This window comes from Heterodontus francisci, chromosome 7 (assembly GCF_036365525.1).
Source record: "Heterodontus francisci isolate sHetFra1 chromosome 7, sHetFra1.hap1, whole genome shotgun sequence".
Lineage (NCBI taxonomy): Eukaryota > Metazoa > Chordata > Chondrichthyes > Heterodontiformes > Heterodontidae > Heterodontus > Heterodontus francisci.
The window spans coordinates 300,279-321,875 of NC_090377.1; the positions used below are offsets into that span (position 1 = coordinate 300,279).

The 21,597-nt window shown below is 43.1% G+C and overlaps 1 protein-coding gene across 1 annotated transcript in view; it reads left to right on the plus strand.

Moving 5' to 3' along the window:
- xrcc5 (X-ray repair complementing defective repair in Chinese hamster cells 5) overlaps positions 1–21,597 on the plus strand; it is a 388,719-nt gene that overhangs the window by 52,080 nt on the left and 315,042 nt on the right. Inside the window, exon 4 of the mRNA XM_068034693.1 lies at positions 231–279. Coding sequence (XP_067890794.1) covers positions 231–279 — 49 coding nt within the window. The remainder of the gene's footprint in view (positions 1–230; positions 280–21,597) is intronic.

Genomic DNA, 21,597 nt, shown 5'->3' on the forward strand with positions numbered 1-21,597 from the left:
CTTATTCTTTGCCTGAAGTAGAAGAAAGTGTGCAACCCACTTTACCACTCTCTGTCAAGTTGTATTAGATAGTGAGATGAGCTCTGATCCCTCTGTTGAATTCCTTTTTGTTGGGTTTAAGTAATTATACATGTTTATACAATTATTGACCAAATTATAAAACATAAAGGATGAATTAACTTATAGCACAATTTAATTCCTGTTATGTTTGAACCTTCACTGTTCGCAAGTTCTGGATGCCCTGATTGTCTGTATGGACCTTCTTCAGAAACAGACCTTGTAAGTACCAGAATCACTTAATGAAGATGTCAGAGGCTTTATGCTGCACTTGAGTTGTTGATGGGTCTGGAGGAGTTTCCTTGATGGCATGGGTGGATTCTGCACAAGCGCAGAGCTCAGATACTGGCAACTTGGACCTAAACTGATCTCAGTTGCTCTGGCAGTGGAAGTTCCATTTCCCCAGTAGGATTCCAGCTCTGACTGGCTTCCCAAATTCAATTGCATAAGCCAAGTTTTGTTAATTCATGGTAGGATACCTGGGAATGCTACAGAAATGTTTGTTCAGAATGAGCTGAGCTTCCGACCCCATATTTGTTCCATCACAAAGACGGCCTACTTTTAAAGGGCGGGCGACAGATTTCCTTCCCTAAAGGACATTAGTGAATCAGAGACTAGATTTCAGTTCCAGATTGTTTTTATTAATTCACAAAATTTATTAATTAATTGAATTTAAATTCCACCACTGCAGTGGTGGGGTTTAAACCTGTGTCTCCAGGGCATTAACCTAGGCCTCTGGATTACTAGTTCAGTGACATTACCACTATGCCACCGTCATAAGCAAGTCCATGAATGAATAAAAGACATAGAATAATAATGGGAGATTTTGACTATCCCCAAATAAGGAAAGTGACTGGAGTTCTTAGTGTGTGTTCAGGACTTTTTAAAAAATTTGTTCATGGAATGTGGGTGTCACTGGCTAGGCCAGCATTTATTGCCCATCCCTAATTGCCCTTGAACTGAGTGGCTTGCTAGGCCATTTTAGAGGGCATTTTAAGAGTCAACAATATTGCTGTGGATCTGGAGTCACATGTAGGCCAGACCCAGGTAAGGGCAGCAGATTTCCTTCCCTAAAGGACATTAGTGAACCAGATGGATTTTTACAACAATCAACAATGGTTTCATGGTCACCATGGGACTAGCTTTTTAATTTCACATTGATTGAATTCAAATTTCACCATTTGCTGTGGTGGGATTTGAACCCATGTCCCCAGAGCACTAGCCTGGGCCTCTGGGTTACTAGTCCAATGACATTACCACTATGCAATCACCTCCCCATACATGAGTCCAAACAAGAAAGAATGACTACAAGAACTGGTAATGGGAAATGAACCGGAGCAGACAAGAGATGTTGGCATAAAGGTAGCATCTAGGCATTAGTGATCACAACATAATACGATTTAAAATAATGATTGAGAAAGACAGAAGTAAAACATTGGGAAAAATCTAATTCTTTGGGGATTAGACTGGAACTGGGGAAAGTAAATTGGAAATAAATCAACAGAGAGGACAGCAGTGAAAAACATTTTTTTTAAAAAAGGAAAAAAATAGCGCTGAATGAAATACCATGGAAATAAATCAGGGACAAATTGAATCTAAAGAAAAAAGCAGAACCAACAATATTCAGGATGGCAAAAGGGACTGTGAAGTGGGTAGGAAAGAAGTAAAAAATAATTAGGAAAGCACAGAAGAATTACAAAATTACCACTGCGGAGGGAGCAAAGCACTGTCAATTCAGTCCCGTCACTCCACAGCTCGCAGCATATTATTAAGCTTTCAAACCCAATCGGAAAGTAGCCAAATTAAGTACTCTAGTAACCCCAGAATGAAACAGACCAAACCAGGTATTTTTAGACAACAACAAATTAACTATTTATTTAAAAAAACCTAAATCTTAAACACTATTAAGATAAACCTATGTCTAAAGACCTTATAACTTATTTTAATCTGACTCCCCATTCTCTCTCTCACATTCAAAAGTAGCAGTAGTTAATCGTTTTTTTAAAAAGTGGAGTTTTTGAAAATTAGCTGTCTCTTAAGAATAATATAAGTAAGTTTTTGTAGGTTACGTTCCTGATGGATGAGGTCTTCTAATGTGCTTTTTATGAAAATAGTCCTTCAGAAGATAGGCATTCAACTCTTTGGCTGCAGCAAACATTAAACAGTTCTTTGAATGATGACCACAGCAATTCAAATGGTTTCTTGAGAAAGGAGGCTTTTGTTTAGTCAGGGAATTAACATGGCTTGTAGCTCCTTGTAGAATTTTTCTGAGAGAATAAGACAGCTCCTTTTCTTAAGTACACCTCGCTGGAAAGTCTCTCAGAACTAACTGGTTTCTGCTAGTTCCACACACAGCCAAGTGGAAACATTACTATATGACCTCTCTCTCTTTCTCTCCTGTTGCCCAGGGTAACAGAAAATGCAGCTGTGGCATACTGTGTCTCAGAAATTTCAGAACGTTCTCCCTTAAAGGTGCACTATTTTCAACAAAGTCTTAAAGGCACACACGCTTTTTAATCCGACGAGCAAAAATAATTACAGGTCCGTGACACCTCCACCCTTAGCGAAATGAAACACCATTCCCGAAATGTGTTTCATTACAATACAAAAACAAAAAATATAGAAACTGAAAAAAAAACTAACATTTTAACATTTTCTCACATTTACGCCATTCACCCTACTGATAATTTACAGCATTTTCTCTATCCCATCGCCATCCATATGAGTTAACATGGTTAAATTCATGACAAAGCATCGGCGATAACATTATTTTTCCCCAAAATATGTACAATTTTTAGATGATAAGGCTGTAATGACCAACTCTGTCTAAATATTCTAGCATTTCGGTTTTTAAACTTTTCCACAAACGTTAATGGATTATGGTCAGTGTATATTAGTATTTCTTTTTAGTCTTGGACATATACCTCAAAATGTTGAGAGCCAGCAAAAGTCCTAATGTTTCTATTTCCACAGTAGAGTACTTTTTTGATGGCAATTTAGTTTTCTTGACAAGTACCCTACTGGCTTCTCTATGCCTGATTCGTCATCCTGTAATAGGACTGACCCCCACTTCACTAGTATCGATTGTTATTTTAAAGGGTTTAGCGAAATCTGGAGCAGCCAACACAGGTTCATTAGTTAAGATTGCCTTTAGCTTTTCAAAAGCTACCTAGCATTCATCTGACCATACCACATTGATTTTCTTTTCCGGTAGCACATGAGTTAATGGAGCAGCCACAATACTAAAATTCTGCACAAATTTCCTGTAAAAACCGCATATCCCTCAAACCCTCATTATTTATTGTTTAGATTCAGGGATAGGAAACTCTAGGAAACCTTTGCCATTTTTGCAATACCTGTCCTTGCCCCACTATAAGTCCGAGGTAAGTTCCTCTTGCTTTTCCGAATTTGCTTTTTGCCAGATTTATCACAAAGTCCATGGCTTGTAACTTTTTAAACAGAATTTTTAGCTGGTTTAAGTGTTCTTGCCAAGTGTTACTGTATATTAGTACATCATCGAGATACACTACACAGTTGGGAACACTGGCTACTGCCTGATTTATTAATCTTTGAAAAGTGGTTGGGGCATTATTTAGCCCGAATGGCATTACCCAGCACTGATAAAGACCGTCAGCTGATATCTCTGGCTCGAGGAGTCAAAGGAATTTGCCAGTATATCTTTAACAAGTCGATCTTGAAAGGAACCTAGCACTGCCCACTCTGTTGATAGTCTTCTAAACGTGGAATTGGGTAGGAGTCTGCCTTCGTTACTGCATTGACTTTGTTATTGTCTATATGAAACTGGGTTGACCCATCAGGTTTAGGTAAAAGAAATATCGGTGAACTCCAGCTACTTTGACTAGGGTCAATCAAACTATTTTCCAGCATGTACTGGATCTTTGCTTTCACTTGGGCCTGTTTGTCCAGACTCAAGAGGTAAGGATGTTGTTTTAAAACAACGATTCCCCCTATATCCACATCATGTGTAGCTAAGGCTGTCCTATTACAGGATGATGAATCAGGCATAGAGAAGCCAGTAGGGTACTTTTCAAGAAAACTAAATTGCCATCAAAAATGTACTCTACTGTGGAAATAGAAACATTAGGACTTTTGCTGGCTCTCAAACATTTTCAGGTATATGTCCAAGACAGGTTTATCGCTACCAACTCTTTTAAATGTTGTGAAAAGCCTGGTTAGGTCTTCGCGTTGTTTTGCCTCTAAGTACAAAAGCGTGTTGTCCAATTTTCCTAGCCATTCTGTATTCGCTAATCTGATAGTTGGAGGTTCAATCTGAGAATTGTCTAGGCCTGCTTCTGCCTCATCCTCACTATCGCTTTCCTTCTCAACAGTCCCAATTACCTGACATACCTGTACTGGCTTATCCTCCTCCCTGCTATAATATGCTTTAACATATTAGAAACATAGAAAAATAGGAGCAGGAGTAGGCCATTTGAGCCTGTACCGCCATTCAATACGATAATGGCTGATCATCCAAACTCAGTATCCTGTTCCCGTTTTCTCCCCGTATCCCTTGATCCCTTTAGCCCTAAGAACTATATCTAACTCTTTCTTGAATATATTTAATGATTTGGCCTCAACTGCTTTCTGTGGTAGAGAATTCCACAGGTTCTCCACTTCTGGGTGAAGAAATCCCTCCTCATCTCAGTCCTAAATGGCTTACCACTTATCCTTAGTCTATGACCCTGGTCCTGGACTCCCCCGGTTCTTCCGGCGATCAGCGGTGTCAATCAAGTAATCTACCTTACCCTCTCTTTTGATCACTTTATATGGGCCACTGAACCGTGCTTTTAAAGGTAACAGCACCAGTACTTCATCACCTGGTTGAAAATCGCGGGCTTTTGCATTCTTGTCTGCCCATTTTTTTATGTTGGCTTGGGATGCTTTAAGGTGTTCCTGAGCCACACCGCAAGCTCTCATGAGCCTTTCCTGGAACACAGATACATAATCCAAGATTGAAGATTCTTTCTTTTGTTCCAAGAATCTGTCTTTTATGAGTTTTAGAGGACCTCTTACTTCATGTCCGTAAACCAATTCAACAGGACTGAAGCCTGTAGACTCATTTGGTGAGTCGCTGGTGGCAAATAAAAGAAAGTCTAGTCCTTTATTCCAGTCATGCGGATATTCGTGACAGTATGTTCTAATCATTGTTTTGAGAGTTTGGTGGTATCTCTCTAAAGCTCCCTGTGACTGTGGGTGATATGCTGAAGATTTCAACTGTCTAATCCCCAAATTGCCCATGACTTTTTGAAATATCTTAGACATAAAATTAGAACCTTGATCTGATTGAACTTCAAGTGGTAACCCATATCTCGTAAAGAATTGGGTTACCTTTTCTACTATTATTCTAGCAGTTATTGTCCTCAAAGGAATGGTCTCTGGAAATTGAGTAGCCATATCCATAATAGTAAGTATGTATTGATGTCCCGCTTTTGTTTTTGGCAAGGGTCCTACACAGTCTACCAATACCCTGCTAAATGGTTCCTCAGTCACTGATATGGGAACTATCGGTGCCGGTTTTATGGTACATTGTGGTTTTCCCACCATCTGACATGTATGGCATGTCCTACAAAATTATCTCACATCCTTTGTAAGGCCTGGCCAGTAGTAATGTTGGCTTATGCGTGATTTGGTCTTCTGAATTCCCCTGTGTCCTGCAAAAGGAATGTCATGTGCTGACCTTAATAATCCCTGGTGATATTTAGGTGGTGTTACGACCGGGTGAGAAAGAGGTCTGGGGTTCCCTTTCAGCGTTCACCTGGTCTTACCATAACAGGGTTTAATTTTAAACACACTGTTTTTAGCTTCCGCTTGGTGAATCCCTTTTCACCACTTTCTGATTATAAGGCAAAGAAACAAGCACAAGCAGGCTTTCTTGGGTTTAAAGAAGAAAAGTTGAAATTTATTAAACTTAAACTCTAATTTGGTTAACGCCTACAGATACACTACATGCCCACGCTAGCAGGCATACGTGATGCACACATGCAAATAGAGACAGAAAAGAGCAGAAGAAAAATAAAGTGGAAAAGTTTGAGTCAATATGTGAAGAGTTTTTGTTATGGTTCTTTGAGCTCACTGTAGAGTCCTTGATTATAGGTAGATCTTGCTTTTCGTTGGGGCCCAGTATTCTTCTTAAACCTTGTTCACTGTAGGAGACTTTTCTCTCTTGGGGTTCATGTGTCTTCAGTGGATTTAGAGGCTTGTGAGAAAGAGATAAGAGCAGATAGGAGAGAGATCTTCTCAGTCCAAGAGCAAACAGACACCCTGAGTTCAAACTCTCTGTGGCCAGTTCAAAAGAAAACCCTGGAACAGCCAGTTATTCATGTGATTAGCTGGTCTCACCAGTCCTGGTCCTTGTGGATTGTATCCTCCTTAGCAGGCGCTGGAATGCGCTTCCTCACCTTCAGTGTTTGTTAGTATGTAAATGTTTTTTTCCAGCCACGGCTAATCTGTTTAACCAGTCCTTTCTTCACTCCAGTAACAGTTTAAAATCAATGTTCATGAAAAATTAATGTCCCTTATTCTTGGCAGGTGGAGGCCTAGCATGACTGTCTTACCACTATCTGTTCAACAACTGTCCAGTCTTCGTCCGCAGGTCTATGAGGCAGTCTCAATTTCCTCCTCAAAACCCCATTTGCCATATAATAGCCTTCTGGAATTCCTTTCACCTGAGCTTCTGTCAGAGCCATCTGTGCTATTCGGTATATCTCTGGATCAGCTTGCTGTGCTGCAATGATCGACGATCTGTTAAACATCTCATTTGTATTATCTAAAACCCCAAAAAAGGTTTCAAATACTTGGCTATCTGTTTGTGGTGTCACCTTTACCTCCAACAATGGATTCTGTTTTGCCATTGCTCGGGTAACACACGCAGGAAATATTGCTGGAACCTGTTCCTGTAATTGCTCCGTTTCCTTAATTTCACTTGGTTCCTCTATAATTATAGGCGAAACTGATACTTTTGATCCAGCCAAATCATTTCCTAGGAGTAGATCAATTCCCTCTACTGGCAAACTGTGGAAAACTCCTAGTTATTTCCCCAGATATTAAGTCACTATCTAGGTGTACTTTATATAAAGGTACGGGTCTGTACTTCCTGCTAATTCCATAACTAAAACTTTAGTGTTCAAGATGCTCTCTGGTGGCAACGTTGTATCTTTCCCCAGCAAGAGTGTTTGGGTTGCTCCTGTATCCCTGAGTATAATGATAAGTTTTCCTGCCGCACTTACAGGATATGGAGTTACTTTCCCCTTTGACAAACATTCATTACAACTTTCAGACTTTTTTTTTAATTCATTCATGGGATGTGGGCGTCGCTGGCCAGGCCAGCATTTATTGTCCATCCCTAATTACCTTTGTCCCCTGGGCCAGATGGGATTTATCCTAGGATTCTCTGGGAAGCCAGGGAGGAGATTGCAGAGCCGTTGTTGTTGATCTTTATGTCGTCATTGTCGACAGGAGTAGTGCCGGAGGACTGGAGGATAGCAAATGTTGTCCCCTTGTTCAAGAAGGGGAGTAGAGACAGCCCTGGTAATTATAGACCTGTGAGCCTTACTTCGGTTGTGGGTAAAATGTTGGAAAGGGTTATAAGAGATAGGATTTATAATCATCTTGAAAAGAATAAGTTCATTTGCGATAGCCAGCACGGTTTTGTGAAAGGTAGGTCGTGCCTCACAAACCTTATTGAGTTTTTCGAGAAGGTGACCAAACAGGTGGATGAGGGTAAAGCCGTGGATGTGGTGTATATGGATTTCAGTAAGGCGTTTGATAAGGTTCTCCACGGTAGGCTATTGCAGAAAATACGGAAGTATGGGGTTGAAGGTGATTTAGAGCTTTGGATCAGAAATTGGCTAGCTGAAAGAAGACAGAGGGTGGTGGTTGATGGCAAATGTTCATCCTGGAGTTTAGTTACTAGTGGTGTACCGCAAGGTTCTGTTTTGGGGCCACTGCTGTTTGTCATTTTTATAAATGACCTGGATGAGGGTGCAGAAGGGTGGGTTAGTAAATTTGCGGATGACACGAAGGTCGGTGGAGTTGTGGATAGTGTCGAAGGGTGTTGTAGGGTACAGAGGGACATAGATAGGCTGCAGAGCTGGGCTGAGAGATGGCAAATGGAGTTTAATGCGGAGAAGTGTGAGGTGATTCACTTTGGAAGGAGTAACAGCAATGCAGAGTACTGAGCTAATGGGAAGATTCTTGGTAGTGTAGATGAGCAGAGAGATCTTGGTGTCCAGGTACATAAATCCCTGAAAGTTGCTACCTAGGTTAATAGGGCTGTTAAGAAGGCATATGGTGTGTTAGCTTTTATTAGTAGGGGGATCGAGTTTCGGAGCCACGAGGTCATGATGCAGCTGTACAAAACTCTGGTGAGGCCGCACCTTGAGTATTGCGTGCAGTTCTGGTCACCGCATTATAGGAAGGATGTGGAAGCTTTGGAAAGGGTGCAGAGGAGATTTACTAGGATGTTGCCTGGTATGGAAGGAAGGTCTTACGAGGAAAGGCTGAGGGACTTGGGGTTGTTTTCGTTAGAGAGAAGGAGGAGGAGAGGTGACTTAATAGAGACATACAAGATAATCAGAGGGTTGGATAGGGTGGATAGTGAGAGTCTTTTTCCTCGGATGATGATGGCAAACACGAGGGGACATAGCTTTAAGTTGAGGGGTGAAAGATATAGGACAGATGTCAGAGGTAGTTTCTTTACGCAGAGAGTAGTAGGGGCGTGGAACGCCCTGCCTGTAACAGTAGTAGACTCGCCAACTTTAAGGGCACTTAAGTGGTCATTGGATAGACATATGGATGAAAATGGAATAGTGTAGGTCAGATGATCGGCGCAACATCGAGGGCCGAAGGGCCTGTACTGCGCTGTAAAAAAAAAGGTGGTGGTGAGCAGCCTTCTTGAACCGCTGCAGTCTATTTGGGGTAGGTATACCCACAGTGCTGTTAGGAAGGGAGTTCCAGGATTTTGACCCAGCGACAGTGAAGGAACGGCGATATAGTTCCAAGCCAGGATGGTGTGTGACTTGGAAGGGAACTTGCAGGTGGTGGTGTTCCCATGCATTTGCTGCCCTTGTCCTTCTCCTTCTAGTTGGTAGAGGTCGCAGGTTGGGAAGGTGCTGTCTAAGGAGTCTTGATGCATTGATATCTTATTCTTAACCTCTACACTCACTTCGTTTTTGTATCTGGTTTGACAGCTGCCCTTAAAGCTATAGCCTGTTCTGCTATACTCTCAGTTAGAGTCTTTTCCTCTGCATTAGCTTTGCGTACCCCAACAAGTCCTATGAGTTTACCTCGCAATTTCCAGCATTCTGAACGGAGATGACCCATTTTGTGGCACTTTGGCTTGTGAACTTCACTTCTACCCTCAGCACCTTCCTGTCTGGCCTGAAGAGGTGATCCTGGGGTATTCCCAGCTGTTCCTTCTTGTCCCCGGCTACTTGCCTTCCTTTCACTCTCCCACTTTCTATCCTTCTCTGGTTTATGGGGGTGATGGACAACAGGTTTTAGCTTATTCACAAGCTCTAAATCATCAGCAATTTCTGCTGCTTGCCTAGATTTCAAAACTTTCATGTTATCTACATGAGTTCTTACTACTGAAGGAATGGAATTTTTAAATTCCTCCAACTGAATGCATTCTTGAAGGTTCTCATATGTGGTTTCCATCTTTAATGCCCGTATCCAACAGTCAAAGTTAATTTGCTTCAGCCTCTCAAATTCCAAATAAGCCTGCCCAGCCAATCTCCAAGTTCTGAAACTTCTGACAGTAAGCTTCAGGAACTAACTCATATGCAGCGAGAATAGCCTTTTGTGCCATCTCATAATCTGCAGAAGCCTCTTCAGGAAGCATGGCATAAACCTCATGAGCTCTGCCTATCAACCTGTTTTGCAGAAGCAGTGTCCAGCTTTCCTTCAGCCATTTCATCTGTTTGGCTATTTTTTCAAAAGATATGAAAAATGACTCTACGTCCCTTTCCTCAAATTTAGGAAGGGCTTGTATAATTTTAGACAACTTTTTGCTGGGTCCTGGGCTGGATTCAGATTCTTCCTGACCAGAATATTCCCTGGAGTCAAGACCACCCTTTGTCTTCATTCTATCTTTCTTAATTTGAATTCCCTTGCTTTTTCACTTTCTCCCTGAAATTCAAGTCTTATGTTTTTCCAATGCTATTGCTGTTTCTTTTTCTGTTTCAAGTTTTTTTATTTCTAATGAATTCTAGCCAATTCTACTGCATCGCTCTCTAATTTACAACCTTCTTGTTCCTCTTCTAATTTTAAATGTTGGACTACTAAATCAAATATCTCTGCTTATTTGGCACCTGATTTCAATTCTAACCCCAATTTTGCCACCAATTCTTTTTGTTTATTCTTAGTTAAAGTTATCAAGTCACTGAGAGAAACATTCTCCTTACCCAGAAACTCTGCTGCAATTACTAATGCCATTACAATGGTATAGGCTGTACCTTATGCAAGAAACCTGGTTCCTTTTATTTTCGTAATTGACGTTAGATTTGGATCCCAACAATCAAGTTTCCTTTTAAGATGATCTCAGATGCGAGAGCAATTAATATAATGCCAGACGCAAGACCCCAATTTATGTGTTATCCCAGAGACGAGTAATTAATATGATTCTAAACGCGAGCCCCCCAATTAATCTGATTCTGATCCCGGAATGAGCCACCCAATTAAATATGTTACGACCACAGTGGGAGCAATGCACTGTCAATTCAATTCCGTCACTCCACAGCTCGCAGCATATTTATTAAGCTTTCACGTCCAATCGGAAAACAGCCAAATTAAACACTCTGGTAACCCCAGAATGAAACAGACCAAACCAGGTATTTTTAGACAGCAACAAATTGACTATCTATTAAAAAAATATATATATCTTAAACACAATTAAGATAAAGCTATGTCTAAAGACTTTATAACTTATCTTAATCTAACTCCCCATCCACACACCTACTCAAAAGTTACAGTAGTTAATTGTTTTTAAAAAGTGAAGTTTTTAAAAATTAGCTGTCTCAAGAATAAAATAAAATAAAATAAGTAAGTTTTTGTAGGTAGCGTTCCTGATGGATGAGGTCTTCTAATGTAGATTTGATGAAAATAGTCCTTCAGAAGATAGGCATTTAACTCTTCGGTGTAGCAAGCATTAAATAGTTCTTTGAATGATGAGCACAGCAATTCAAACGGCTTCTTGACAAAGAAGGCTTTTCTTCTTTAGTCAGGGAATTAACTTGTCTTATAGCTCCTTGCAGAATTTTTCAGAGAATAAAACAGCTCCTTTTCTTAAGTACACCTCACTGGAAAGTCTCTCAGAACTAACTGTTTTCAGCCAGTTTCTGTCAGTTCCCCACACAGCCAAGTGGAACTATTAGCATGTGACCTCTCTGTCTCTCTCCTGCTGTTACCCAGGATAACAAAAAATGCAGCTGTGGCACTCTGTCTCAGAAATTCCAGAACTTTCGCCCTTAAAGGTGCACTGTATTTAACAGTCTTAAAGGCAGACACTGTTTTTAATTAGAGGAGAAAAAATAATTACAGGTCTGTGACACAAGGAATATAGAGTCATTTACGGCACAGAAGGAGACCATTCGGCCCCATCAAGTTCATGCTGGTTGTCCACGGAGCTATGCAGTCAGTCCCATCTCCCGGCTCGATCCCCATAGCCCTTTAAGTCTATTTCTCTCAGATGGCATCCAGCTTCCTCTTGAAGTCATTAATCATCTCTGCTTCCACCACCCTTGTGGGCAGCGAGTTCCAGGTCAAAACCACCTGCTGTGTAACAAGAAAAGTGCTTCCTTTTATTCCCCCTGCAGCTTTTGTTAATGGGAACAGTTTTTCCTTGCCTGACTTATCTAAGTACACTTCTATTAAATCTCCCCTCAAACTCCTTTGTTCTAAGGAAAACAAACCCAGCTTTTCAAACCTAACCTAAAATCTTCCATCCCTGGAACCATTCTGGTAAATCTCCTCTGTGCCCTCTCAAGAACCCTCACATCCTTCCCGAAATGCGGTGACCAGAACTGGACACAATACTCTAGTTGGGGCCTAACCAGAGCTTTATAAAAGTTCAGCATAACTTCCCTGCTTTTGTACTCAATGTCTCTATTTATGAAGCCCAAGATCCCATATGCTTGAACAACCATTCTCTCAATATGTCCTGCCACCTCAGAAATGGATAATCGTGCACCCTGAGGTCCCTTTGTTCCTGTACACTCTTTAGAACTGTGCCATTTAGTATATATTGCCTCACCCTATTCCTTCTGGCAAAATGTATCACCTCACACTTGTCAGTATTAAATGTCATCTGCCGCCTGTCTGCCCATTCTGCTAGCCTATCTATATCCTGTTGCAGGCGGTTCATACCATTCTCACTGTTTGCCACACCTCCAAGTTTGGTGTCGTCAGAAAATTTTGACATTCCACTCTGTAATCCAAGATTGAAGTAATTGATATACAGCAAAAAAAACTGTGGTTGCAGAACTGACCTTTGGGCAACACCACTGTCTACCATCCTCCAGTCTGAAAAGCAACCATTTACTACGACTCGCAATTTTCTGTCCTTAAGCCCATTTTTTTTATCCAGTTAGAAACTGACCCTCCATTTCCATGAGCCTCAATTTTGTTAACGAGCATTTTATGTGGTACCTTATCAAATGCTTTCTTAAAATCCATGTAAACAATGTCCACCACATTCCCTTCATCAACCTTCTCTGTTACTTCATCAAAAAATCCAATTAAATTAGTCAATCATGATCTCCCTTTTATAAATCCATGCTGACTATCCTCAATTAACTCGAGCCTCTCTAAGTGTCAGTTGATATTTTTCCTTATTATTGTTTCTAAAACCTTACCCACCACTAATGTTAAACTAACTGACCTGTAGTTGCTAGGACTGCCCTCCTTTAGGGGACGCGGTGGCGGAGTGGTAGGTATTGTCACTGTGATAGTAACCCAGAGACCCAATTTATTGCTCTGGTGATATGGGTTCGAATCCCAATATGGCAGGAGGTGGAATTTGAATTCAACTAATAAATCTGGAATTAAAAAAGCTTGTCTAATGATGGCCATGAAACCATTGTCGATTGTCACAAAAAACCATCTGGTTCTCTAATGTCCTTTAGGGAAGGAAATCTGCTGTCCTTACCTGGCCTGACCTACATATGACTCCAGACCCACAGCAAATGTGGTTGATTCTTAAATGCCCTCTGAAATGGCCTAGAAAGCCACTCGATTGTATCTAACCGCTACAAAGTCAATTAGGAGTGAAACCGGACGGACCACCTGGTATCGACCTAGGCACTGGAAACGACAATGGTAAAACCAGCCCTGACGATCCTGCAGAGTTCTCGTTACTAACATCTGGGAGCTTGTGCCAAAGTTGTGCAACAATCTGACATTGTCATGCTCACCGAATCATACCTGACATAAAGGCCTGCTCAAGTGATAAAAAAAAAAACCCAACCCGAACCCGATGGAACCACATGGGGCCCGAGCCCCTCCATTTTCCCCCCGAACCCGACCCACCCCGACCCGACTGGAGCCCGAGCCGACCACCACAATGTTCCCTTTACTTACCTTTCGACTCCCGATCTGCTGGAAGCTGCAGCACCAGTGTGTTGACGTCATGGAAATGCTCACACGTTCACTGCGCAGACTCAGAGTTTTCCTGCTTGATGTCCTGGACTCGCAGCTCAGATAAGTTTTTAACTTTTAACACTTACCTTGCTGTGTGTATCTGACCTGGACCTGGCCCGACCCGACCTGAGCCCAAATGCCGGACCCAGAAGAGAAGCCCGACCCGAACCCGACACATGTTGTCGGGTCCTGTCGGGTTCGGGTCGGCTAGCAGGCCTTTAACCTGACAGACACTGTCCCAGGCATCGCCATCATCGTCCCCGGGTACGTCCTTTCTCACCGACAGGACAGACCCAGCAGAGATGGCAGCACAGTGGTAGACAGTCGGGAGGGAGTTGCCGTGGGAGTCCCCAACATTACTCCAGACCCCATGAAGTCTCATGGCATCAGGCCAAACATGGGCAAAGAAACTTCCTGCTGATTACTACCTACCGCACCCCTCACCCCCCCACCCCCCCAGCTGATGAATCAGTACTCCTCCATGTTGAACACCACTTGGAGGAAGCACTGAGGGTGGCAAGAGCGCTGAATGTACTCTGAGTGGGGACTTTACAGAATCTCAGATTTGTTGCAGTGCAGAAGGAAGCCATTTGGACCATCGTGTCCGCACTGGCTCTCTGAAAGAGCAATACCCTAAGTTCCATTCCCCTGCCTTCTCCCTGTAACCCTGCACGTTGTTCTTTTTCATATAACTGTCTAATTCCCTTTTGAATGCTTCAATTGAACCTGCCTCCACCACGTTCTAAGGCAGTGCATTCCAGACCTTAGCCACTCGCTGCGCGACAAAGTATTCCCTCATGTCACTTTTACTTATTTTACCAATTTAGGTCTGTGCCTTCTCGTTCTCGATCCTATCTACTCTGTCCAGACCCCTCATGATTTTGAATACCTCGATCAAATCACCTCTCAGCCTTGTCTTCTCCAAGCAAAACAGTCCTAACTTCTCCAGTCTACCTTCACAACTGAAATTCCTCATCCCTGGAACCATCCCTGGACATAGGCTGGACATGGAAAGAGGTTCTGCATAGTCAGTATGAGTAACCAGGCACCAAATTAAGAATGAGAACCTCAAAAGTAATAATCTCGGGATTATTACCTGAGACACGTGCAAATTGGCATAGGGCAAAGAAGATTAGGAAATTAATGCGTGGCTCAAAGACTGGTGTGGTAGAAAATGGGTTCCGGTTTATAGGGCACTGGCACCAGTACTGGGGAAAGTGGTGGCAGTACCGTTAGGACGGTCGACACCTAAACCGTGCTAGGGCCGGTGTTCTAGTGAGTCGCATAACGAGGGAAGTAGAGAGGGTTTTAAACTGAATAATGGGGGCAAGGAATCAAATTTGGGAAGAGATCGTAAATCAAGGAGTAGAGACAAGTCCAGAGAGAAAGGTATTAATATGGGAAATGACAAACAGACTGTGACAGCAAGATACAGAGCGTACAAATCTCAGAGTAAATCAACAGATAAGGCTAGAGGTACAAAAGTAATAAAAGGACAAAACTAAAGGCCCTGTATCTGAATGCAAGTAGCATTTGGAACAAACAGATGAACTGAGCGCGCAAATCGGAATAATTAAGTACGATCTGAAAGCCATTACAGAGATATGGCTGCAGGGCGACAGAGATTGGGACCTGAATATTGAAGGGTACATGGCATTTAGAAAGGACCGAAAGCTAGGAAAAGGTGGAGGGGTAGCTCTGTTAATTAATAATGGTATTAGCGCAATAGAGAGGGATGACTTATGTTCAGGAGACCAGGATGTAGAAGCAGTTTGGGTCGGGGTGAGAAATCATAAAGGCAAGAAGTCACTTGTGGGAGTGGTGTACAGGCCACCTAACATTAACCACACTGTAGGACGGGGTATGAAGGAAGCCATAATGGCAGCTTGTCAGAAAGGTACAGCGACCTTGCCTTTGACAAGGTCCCGCATGGCAGACTTGTACAAAAGGTGAAGTCACATGGGATCAGAGGTGAGCTGGCAAGATGGATACAGAACTTGCTCGGTCATAGAAGACAGAGGGTATCAGCGGATGGGTGTTTTTCTGAATGGAGGAATGTGACTAGTGGTGTTCCGCAGGGATCAGTGCTGGGACCTTTGCTGTTTGTAGTATATATAAATGATTTGGAGGGAAATGTAGCTGGTCTGATTAGTAAGTTTGCAGACGACACAAAGGTTGGTGGAGTTGTGGACAGTGATGAGGATTGTCAGAGGATACAGCAGGATATAGATCGGTTGGAGACTTGGGCAGAGAAATGGCAGATGGAGTTTAATCCGGACAAATGTGAGGTAATGCATTTTGGAAGGTCTAATGCAGGTGGGAGGTATACAGTAAATGGCAGAACCCTTAGGAGTATTGACAGGCAGAGAGATCTGGACCTCCAGGTCCACAGGTCACTGAAAGTGGCAACGCAGGTGGATAAGGTAGTCAAGAAAGCATACGGCATGCTTGCCTTCATCGGTCGGGGCATAGAGTATAAAAATTGGCAAGTCATGTTGCAGCTGTACAGAACCTTAGTTAGGCCACACTTAGAATAATGCGTGCAATTCTGGTCGCCACACTACCAGAAGGACGTGGAGGCTTTGGAGAGGGTACAGAGGAGGTTTACCAGAATGTTGCCTGGTCTGGAGGGCATTAGCTATGAGGAGAGGTTGGAAAAACTCGGATTGTTTTCACTGGAACGACGGAGGTGGAGGGGCGACATGATAGAGGTTTACAAAGTTATGAGCGTCATGGACAGAGTGGATAGTCAGAAGCTTTTTCCCAGGGTGGAAGAGTCAGTTACTAGGGGACATAGGTTTAAGGTGCGAGGGGCAAAGTTTAGAGGGGATATATGAGGCAAGTTTTTTACACAGAGGGTGGTGAGTGCCTGGAACTTGCTGCCAGGGGAGGAGGTGGAAGCAGGTACGATAGCGACGTTTAAGAGACATCTTGACAAATACATGAATAGGAAGGGAATGGAGGGATCTGGGCCCCGAAAGTGCAGAAGGTTTTAGTTTAGGCAGGCATCAAGATCGGCGCAGGCTTGGAGGGCCGAATGGCCTGTTCCTGTGCTGCACTCTTCTTTGTTCTTTGATAATTATGGGGGATTTTAACCTTTATATAGACTGAAAAAATCAGATGGGCGGAAATAGCCTAGATGAGGAGTGCAGAGAATGATTTCGGGATAATTTCTTGGAACAATACATTCTGGAGCCAACCAGAGAGCAGGCTATACGAGACCTGGTATCGTGCAACGAGATAGGATTAATTAATGACCTCATAGTTAAGCCGCCCCGAGGCAGCAGCGATCATAATATGATTGAATTTTACATTCAGTTTGAGGGAGCGAAGAGTGGGTCCAAGACTAGTATTTTAAATTTAAATAAGGGCAATTACGAAGGCATGAAAGCAGCGTTAGCTAAAGTGAACTGGCAAATCAGGTTAAGGGACAGGTCAATAGAGATGCAGTGTCAGACATTTAAGGGGATATTTCAGGTTACACAGAATAGATACATTTCAACGAGAAAGAAAAATTCCAAGGGGTGGGCCCAGTCATCCGTGGTTAACTGAAACAGTTAAAGATAGTATCAGACTTAAAGAAAAAGCCTGTAATTGCGCAAAGATGGGAGGCAGATCAGAAGATTGGACAGAATATAAAATCAGCAAAGAATGATGATAAGATTAATAAGGAAGGCAATTAGAGTACGAGAGAAAACCAGCTAGAAATTTAAAGACAGATAGTAAGAGTTTCGATAAATATTTAAAAAAGACAAAAGTTAACAAAGTGAATGTTGGTCCTACAGAAAGTGAGGCAGGGGAATTAATAATGGATAATAAGGAGATGACGGATGAATTGAACAGGTGTTTTGCATCAGTGTTCATGATTGAGGATGCAAGTAACATCCCAGTATTAACTGTAAGTCAGGAAATGGAAGGGAGGGAGGAACTCAAGAAAATTACAATCACCAGGGAAGTGGTACTGAACAAATTGTTGGAGCTGTGGGCTGACAAGTCCCCGGGTCCTGATGGGCTTCATCCTAGGGTGTTAAAAGAAGTGACTAGTGAGAGTGTTGATGCATTGGTTCCCGAGATTTGGGGAAGGTTCCATTATAGAGTCATACAACACAAAAACAGGCCCTTCGGCCCATCGTGTCTGTGCCAGTCATCAAGCACCTAACTATTCTAATCCCACTTTCCAGCACTTGGCCCGTAGCCTTGTATGCTATGGCGTTTCAAGTGCTCATCTAAATACTTCTCAAATGTTGTGAGGGTTCCTGCCTCTATCACCTCTTCAGGCAGTGAGTTCCAGATTCCAACCACCCTCTGGGTGAAATTTTTTTTCCTCAAATCCCCTCTAAACCTCCTGCCCCTTACCTTAAATCTATGCCCCCTGGTTATTGACCCCTTCGCTAAGGGGAAAAAATTCTTCCTATCTAACCTATCAATACCCCTCATAATTTTGTGTACCTCAATCAGGTCCCCCCTCAGCCTTCTCTGCTCTAAGGAAAACAACCCTAGCCTTTTCAGTCTCTCTTCATAGCTGAAATGCTCCAGCCCAGGCGACATCCTGGTGAATCCCCTCTGCACCCTCTCCAGTGCAATCACATCCTTCCTATAGTGTGGTGACCAGAACTGTACACAGTACTCCAGCTGTGGCCTAACGAGCGTTTTATATTACTCCATCATAACCTCCCTGCCCTTATATTCTATGCCTTGGCTAATAAAGGCAAGTATCGTATATGCCTTCCTAACCACCTTATCTACCTGTGCTGCTGCCTTCAGTGATCTATGGACAAGTACACCAAGGTCCCTCTGACTTTCTGTACTTCCTAGGGTCCAATCATCCATTGTATATTCCCTTGCATTGTTAGTCCTCCCAAAATGCATTACCTCACACTTTTCAGGATTAAATTCCATTTGCCACTGCTCCGCCCATCTTACCAGCCCATCTATATCATTCTGTATACTAAGGATTTCCTCCTCACTATTTACGACACCACCAATTTTCGTGTCATCAGCGAACTTACTGATCATATCTCCTATGTTCATGTCTAAGTCATTAATGTACACTACAAAGAGCGAGGGTCCCAGCACCAATCCCTGTGGTACACCACTGGTCACAGGCTTCCAATCGCAAAAACAGCCATCGACCATTACCCTGTCTCCTGCCACAAAGCCAATTTTCGATCCAATTTGCCAAATTGCCCTGGATCCCATGGGCTCTTACCTTCTTAACCAATCTTCCATGCGGGACCTTATCAAAAGCCTTACTTAAATCCATGTATACTATATCCACTGCTTTACCCTCATCTTAACATCTAGTCACCTCCTCGAAAAATTCAATCAAGTTAGTTCGAGATGATCTCCCCCTGATAAAGCCATGCTGACTATCCCTGATTAATCACTGTCTCTCCAAGTGGAGATTAATCCTGTCCCTCAGAATTGTTTCCAATATTTTCCCAACCACTGATGTTAGTCTCACCAGCTTGTAATTACCTGGTTTATCCCTACTACCCTTCTTGAATAATAGTACCACGTTCGCTGGCTTCCAGTCCTCTGGTACGTCTCCTGTGGCCAGAGAGGATTTGAAAATTTGTGTCAAAGCCCCTGCTATCTCCTCACTTGCCTCACGTAACAGCCTGGGATACATCTCATCTGGGCCTGAGGATTTATCCACTTTTAAGCCCGCGAAAACAGCTAATATTTCCTCCCTTTCAATGCTAATATGTTCAAGGATATCACAATCCCCCTCCCTGATCTCTGCACCGACATCGTCCTTCTCTATAGTGAACACCGATGAAAAGTAATCATTTAAAACCTCACCGATGTCCTCCGGCTCCACACAAAGGTTCCCACTTTGGTCCCTAACGGGCCTACTGTTTTCCTGGTTATCCTCTTACCCTTAATATACTTATAAACCGCCTTGGGATTTTCCTTAACCTTGCCCGCCAGTGTTTTTTCATTTCCCCTCTTCGCTCTCCGAATTACTGTTTTAAGTGCCACCTTACACTTTCTATACTCCTCTAGTTCTTCCGCTGTTTTCAGCGCTCGGGATCTGCCGCAAGCCTCCTTTTTTTTCCTGATCCAATGCTCTGTATCCCTTGACATCCAGGGTTCCCTGGGCCTGTTAGTCCGACCCTTCACCTTAACAGGTACATTTTGGCTCTGGACTCTCACTATTTCCTCTTTGAATGACTCCCACTAATGTGATGTAGACTTTCCTAAAAGTAGCTGCTCCCAGTCCACATTGGCCAGATCCTGTTTTATCATATTGAAATCGGCCTTCCCCCCCCCCCAATTCAGTACCTTTATTTCTGGTCCATCTTTGTTCTTTTCCATAACTACCTTAAAGCTTACAGAGTTATGGTCACTATCCCCGAAATGCTCCCCCGACTGACACGTCTACCACTTGTCCGTCTTCATTCCCTAGGATTAGGTCCAGTACTGCCCCTTCCCTTGTAGGACTTTCTACATACTGGCTCAAAAAGCTCTCCTGTATGCATTTTAAGAATTCTACCCCTTTTAAGCCTTTTGCACGAAGGCTATCTCAGTTCATACTGGGGAAGTTGAAGTCCCCTACGATTATTACCCTATTATTTTCACACCTCTCTGAGATTTGCCTACATATCTGCTCCTCTATCTCTTCCTGACTGTTTGGAGGCCTGTAGTAAACACCCAGCCAAGTGATTGCCTCCTTTTTGTTTTTAAGTTCGAATCAAATGGCCTCATTTGAGGAACCTTCAAAGATATCATCCCTCCTTACTGCAGTAATTGACTCCTTGATTAACAGTGCAATGCCACCTCCTCTTTTATCCCCTTCCCTGTCGCGCCTGATGATTCTATATCCTGGAATATTGAGCTGCCAGTCCTGTTCCTCCCTCAACCATGTCTCTGTGATAACAATAATATCATTTTTTTTTTATTCGTTCATGGGATGTGGGCGTCACTGGCTGGCCCAGCATTTATTGCCCATCCCTAATTGCCCTTGAACTGAGTGGCCATTTCAGAGGGCATTTTAAGAGTCAACCACATTACTGTGGATGTGGAGTCACCATTAGGCCAGACCAGGTAAGGACAGCAGATTTCCTTCCAGCTTTTTAATTCCAGATTTATTAATTGAATTCAAATTTCACCATCTGCCGTGGTGGGATTCGAACCCATGTCCCCAAAGCATTAGCCTGGGCCTCTGGGCTACCAGTCCAGTGACATTACCACTACGCTACTGCCTCCGCATCCCATGTCCTGATCAATGCCCTCAATTCATCTGCCTTACTAGTAAGACTCCTTGCATTGAAATAGATGCAATCCAACCTTGCATTTTTCCCTTGTGCCTTACCAGGTCTATATTTACTGTGCCTTCCAGGCAGACTCACTTTCTGTTCTATATTAACCCCTACTGTACCTCCACTCTGTATCCCATCCCCCTGCCAAATTAGTTTAAACCCCCCCCCCCCCCCGGCAACAGAACTCGCAAATCTCCCAGCAAGGATGCTTGTCCCATTCCGGTTCAGGTGCAACCCGTCCGACTGGTACAGGCCCTGCCTTTGCCAGAAACAGACCCAGTGATCCAGGAAACTAAAGCCCTCCCTCCTGCACCATCTCCTCAGCCACGCATTCATCTGCTCTATCCTCCTAATTCTGAACTCTGCACATGGCACTGGGAGTAATCCAGAGATTACAGCCTTAGAGTTCCTGCTTTTTAATCTGCTACCTAGCTTCCCAAATTCTTTTGCAGGACCTCATCCCTTTTTCTACCTATGTCGTTGGTACCAATGTGTACCATGACCTCTGGCTGCTCCCCCTCCCCCTTCAGAATGTCCTCCAGACGCTCCGAGACATCCTTGACCCTGGCACCAGGGAGGCAACATACCATCCTAGAGTCATGTTTGAGGGCACAGAAAC